At 53.7% G+C, this 5,000-nt stretch overlaps 2 protein-coding genes across 2 annotated transcripts in view; one reads left to right on the top strand and one right to left on the bottom strand.

The window, feature by feature from the left end:
* The window catches only part of EAH_00038800 (NEK kinase, putative), a gene marked incomplete at both ends in the record, with an annotated part of 5,316 nt that extends 4,310 nt beyond the window's left edge, over positions 1-1,006 (top strand). The window contains one exon of the mRNA XM_013391949.1: positions 1-1,006. This exon is cut by the window's left edge and continues 1,755 nt beyond it. Coding sequence (XP_013247403.1) covers positions 1-1,006 — 1,006 coding nt within the window.
* A 1,554-nt stretch (positions 1,007-2,560) lies between these two features.
* Positions 2,561-5,000, bottom strand: part of EAH_00038790 (hypothetical protein, conserved) — a gene marked incomplete at both ends in the record, with an annotated part of 6,481 nt that continues 4,041 nt past the window's right edge. The window contains 4 exons of the mRNA XM_013391948.1: positions 2,561-2,568; positions 2,714-2,787; positions 3,040-3,507; positions 3,687-4,494. Coding sequence (XP_013247402.1) covers positions 2,561-2,568; positions 2,714-2,787; positions 3,040-3,507; positions 3,687-4,494 — 1,358 coding nt within the window. The remainder of the gene's footprint in view (positions 2,569-2,713; positions 2,788-3,039; positions 3,508-3,686; positions 4,495-5,000) is intronic.

Here is a 5,000-nt window from a genome sequence, read left to right as displayed (position 1 = left end):
TCTCTCACGAAGAGGGAGTGTATCGTCAGCAGCAACAGCAGCAACAACAACAACAGCAGCAACAGCAGCAGCTTCAGGGGTCTCCTCAGCTGCTGGGTTGCTGCAGCCTCAGCCGGTGGAGGGAAGGCGGCGCAGCTCGACTATGACTCCGGGTGTACAGGCACCTCATTTCTCAGCAGCAGCAGCAGCAGCAGCAGCAGAAGCTACAGCAGGACTTCGTTATCCTTTCTGTGGTTCTGCTGCTGCTGGTGCTGCTGCTGTGGGTGCAGCAAAGGGGCTGCCTTCTGGTGTGCATTCACCGCGTGCTGCAGGAGTAAGCAGCAAGAGCAGCAGCAGCAGCAGCAGCAGCAAATGCCGCAGCAGCAGCAGTAGCAGCAACTCTGTGAGGGTAGGAGCCGGAGCAACAGCAGCAGCAGCAACAGCAGCAGCAGCAGCAGGGACTTCATATGGTGTCTCCTTTCAAAGCCCTCTGTCTCCGTCTGGGGAGACAGTTAGGAAGCCCCGTCTCCCCCGCCTCAGCGAGGGCCTCTGGCACTGGGCGCTGCAGCCAGAAGACCCCTCTGCTGCTGCTGCTGCTGCTGCTTCTGCTGCACCGCCAGCAGCAGCAGCAGCAACTGCAGCAAAGCTAGGGACAGCCGCAGCAGGGTTTATGTCAGGGGCCTCCACTGCTGCTTCCGCCTGGACCTCTTCAGGCCTGTCTCCTTTTGACCCTCACACCCTATCTGGAGACTACCAGCAGCAGCAGCAGCAGCAGCAGCAGCAGGGTTTCAGGCCTCCGGAGGCCCCGCAGCAGCAAATGCATCGAAGGGCCTCCGACTCGGGGGCCCTACGCAGAGGGCTGTCTTTCTATACCCAGTACCGCCCACTGTCTTTTTACTCGGGTCAGCAGCAGCAGCAGCAGCAGCAGCAGCCGCAGATACCTGCGGCGGAAGCTGCAGCAAATCTGGGGGTTGCTGCAGACCCAGTTGGCTGGGGCACCTTCCTGCGTCCTGCCCCCAATCTGTAGTTTAAGGTGCTAGCTAGACAGCTAGCTAGCTAGCTAGCTAGACTGCTAGGCAGCTCGCTAGACAGCTAGCTCGCTGGACAGTCAGCTAGCTGGCTAGGCTGCTAGCTAGCTAGCTAGCTAGCTAGCTAGGTCACTTTCTAGACTGCTAGGTAGCTAACTAGACTGTTAGCTAGCTAGACAGCTAACTAGCTAGCTAGCTCGTCAGCTAGGTAGCTCGCTACAGCTAGCTAGCTAGCTAGCGGGTTAGCTAGCTAGGCAGTGTGAATGGCGGTAGAGGCCTTCGTTCTGCTGTCTGTCTCTCTGCATCTGCTGTGGTATTCAGGTGTATAGGCAGCTGCACTTTCATTTAAATATAAACCCTTTTGTCTTTGTCTCCATCTTTGTCGTCTGTCGCTCCTATGGGTGCATCCCCCTAGCTAGCTAGCCAACTCGTTGGCTAGCCAGATAGCTAGCTAGCCAGCTAGCTGTCTAGCTAGCGGACTGCTCTGCTATCTAGCTATCTATCTAGCTAGCTAGCTAGCTAGCTAGATAGCGCAGTGGGTAGCCTCTGACCACAGGCAGAGAGAAGACGGCTACGTATTCGACGTTGACAAACTAGATAGCTAGCTAGCTAGCTAGCCATCTACCTGTGTAGCTAGCTAGACAGCTAGCTAGCTAGATAACCATCTATGCGGGCAGCCAGCTAGCTATGTAGGGGAGGATTGATGCGTCGCCAACGCCGCTGTCAGCTTCCTGAGGTGTACTTTGACGCATCTAGCTAGCCAGCGAGCTAGCCAGCTAGCTAGCTAGCTAGAATGATAGATGGCTAGCTAACGATGCTGTCTCCATTGAGTCTGCTGCTGCGGCGTAAGCAGGGCGGTCATTTGGGGGGTAGCTACAAAGTCCGAACCAGCTGCAGCAACAGCAGCTGCAGCAGCGGCTGCAGCAGCAGCTGCTGCAACAGCAGCAGCAGCAGCAGAAATATATTATCTTTTGTGAAGCAGAGGGACATTAGTTCTGCGGCGCGGTGTCTCCTGTCTACCCACTGGGAAGCAAAAGACAGAGTCAGACAAACTACCCTCGACGCTACGCCCGCCCAGCACAATCAGGCTCCCCTGCAGCAGCAGCAGCAGCAGCAGCAGCAGCAGCAGCAGCAGCGGTAAGAGCAACAAGAGCAGCAAATGCAGCAAAAGAAGCAAAAGGACAGCAGCATTAAAGATGTAGCAGCAGAAAAGCAGCAGCAGCCGCAAATGCACGAAAAATGACAGAACAACAAAAATAGAAAAAAGCTTCAGGCACACTGCAACAGCAGCAGCAGCAGCAGCAGCTACAGCATCAGCAGCAGCAACAGCAGCAGCAGCAGCAGCAGCAACAGCAGCAACAGCTCACCAAGGCGACAGTGCAGGCTGATAACTCAAAGGCATCGGGCCCAACAGACGAAGCCGAAGCAAACACCCATGTCATTGTAAGCAGCTGCAACTCGTACACACAGTCTGCAGCAGCAGCAGCAGCAGCAGCAACAGCAGCACAGAGAAGTGTTGTTGTCATCATGCAAGAAAGACCTAGAGCAGCACTTTATGCTCCTATTCCACCTCAATGCAACCGCAGCAGCAACAGTAGCAACAGCAGAATGCAGCGAGAACCAGGAACAGCAGCAACAGCAGCAGCAACAGCAGCAGCAGCAACAGCAGCAGCAGCGACAGCAGCAGCAGCAACAGCAACCCCTACCTGCGCAGGCCTCGCCTTTGGAGTTGCGGCCCCCATAAATAAAAAGAGAGTCCCTAAATACACCTGCAGAATGCCTGAAGCCGCAACAGCAACAGCAGCAGCAGAAGCAGCAACAGCAGCAGAAGACGCAGCAACGGCAGCAGCAGCTAATGAGGGCTTTATGCAGCACAGCTGCTGCTGCAGCAAGGAACACGACATTCAAGAAACGAAATATAGAAGCCTCAGAAGCAAAAGCAACAGCAGCACCTAAAGCAGCAGCAGCAGCAGCAGCAGAAACAGCAGCAGCAACAGCAGCAACAGCAGCAGCAGCAGCAGCAGCAACGGACCGCATGCGCGGTTCTGGTGGAGATCCCTTCGTGCTGAGGAGACACCAAACCCTTTCTTCTGGGTAGAAGCTATAAACTTCATTGGTCAAGTATACATTGTTGCTGCTGCTGCTGCTGCTGCTGCTGCGGATGCCCCCAAAGACAACAATAGTGCCGCCTACAGGAACATCCTTTGCTGCAGCAGCAAGTTTCTGTTTGACAGCCTCTCGATTCAGTTGCTGCTGCTTCTGCTTCTGCTTCTGCTGCGTCTGCGGGGTCTCCTCCTGGATAACAGCAGCGGGCTTCGTCCTGCTGCTGCTGCTGCTGCTGCTGCTGCTGCTGCACCAGAGCGAAGCTGAGTGCATTGCATGCCCTGGAGCACTAACCTGAGGCCCTGCAGATATCCAAAAGGGTGGAGGCAGCAGCCAAGGCTCCTTCCGCTGTCTCCACTGCAGCTGCAGCAAATCGAAGTACCAGCAGTCCGACAACCTACAGCAGCAGCAGCAGCAACAGCAGCAGCAACAGCAGCAACAGCAGCAGCAACAGCGGATTTCGGGTTCACTTTATCTCAGGATCAAACTGCTACCATCAGGCGCTAAATGAGCTAGTGTGCTGGAGCTCTTGCCGGTGCATGCTTTGCTGCTGCTGCTGCTTCTGCTGCTGCTTACACTCTCCCCTGAGCATCGATGCCCCCGTAGAGTACCAACACGAGGCCCTCCGCTGGCGGCCTGAAGAGGGTTAAACTCATGAAGCAGCGCGGGCTAGGCCCTGTGCTACTCTCAGCAGCAGCAGCAGCAGCAGCAGCAGCAGCAGGTGCTGCTGCTGCTGCTGCTGCTGGTTGTGCAGGGGGTTTGGCGGGACCCCCAGAGAGATCCTGCTGCAGCCCCGGCAGCAGCTGCAGCCAGCTGTCTCCTTCCGTTGAGTAGACCCATACATCACTCATTAGGTGCTGCTGCAGCAGCTGCTGCTGCCTTTGTCTTACGAACTGCTGTAAGCGCTGCTGCTGCAGCAACTTCTGCTGCCGTTGCTGCTGCCGCTTCTCCTGCTGCAGCAGCTGCTGCGACTCTGCTGCAGCGCTGTCTAGAGCTGCACGTGATCGCTGCAGCTGGCGAAGCGTCTGTTCCCTCTCTGTAGCAAGCTGCTGCTGCTGCTGCTGCTCCTCTTCCTGCTGCTGCTGCTGCTGCTGCTGCGGCCGATGCTGCTGCTGTAGGTGGAGTGTGGGTGCGCTGTTGCAGCGTTTAGCAGCACTATTCTTTCTGCGTTTTCTTTTGAAGACTTGTTTCGCTGTGGTTGCTGAGGTGTATCGGCAGCTCGCAGCAGCAGCAGGAGCAGGAGCAGCAGCAGCAGCTGCTGCTGCTGGAAGAAGAACAACCCCACCAAACACCACCAAAAAAGAAGCAGCAGAGACAGCACAATGTCCGTAGCGACCAGAGGGCCGGGGCCCTCTCTTTCCTACTTCTGTCCAAAAACGAACACCTGCACATACACCCCAAACCCTAAACCCTAAACCCTAAACCCTAAACCCTAAAACGCGAAGCAGCACCTCGTCAGAAGCGCCGCAAAAATAACGTCATACTATGCTACAAAATAATGCACCAAGGTTTAGGGGTTTAAGGTTTACGAATTAAACACGAGGGCTTAGGGTTTAGGGTTTAGGGTTTAGGGTTTAGGGTTTAGGGTTACAGCGCAAGGGGGGGTTTCTGAGAGCAGGTACAGCACCGAGATTCGCGCTGGGGTCTGTAAGCAGCAAACAAAAACAACAAAATAATAAACTAAATAAATAAATAAATAAATAAACTAAATAAATATATATATCTATATATATCTATATATATCTATATATATATATATATACACTCCGGCAGAAAAGATATACATAACATATAAATATAAATATAAATAATAATATAATATAACATAATATATAATAATATAATATAATAGTATAACATAATAAAATATAATATTATATTGTATTATAT

This window comes from Eimeria acervulina, genomic scaffold, assembly GCF_000499425.1.
Source record: "Eimeria acervulina Houghton genomic scaffold, Eah_scaff446, whole genome shotgun sequence".
NCBI lineage: Eukaryota > Apicomplexa > Conoidasida > Eucoccidiorida > Eimeriidae > Eimeria > Eimeria acervulina.
Note: the sequence above shows the minus strand (reverse complement) of the source record. Positions and strands in the feature narration are given on the sequence as shown.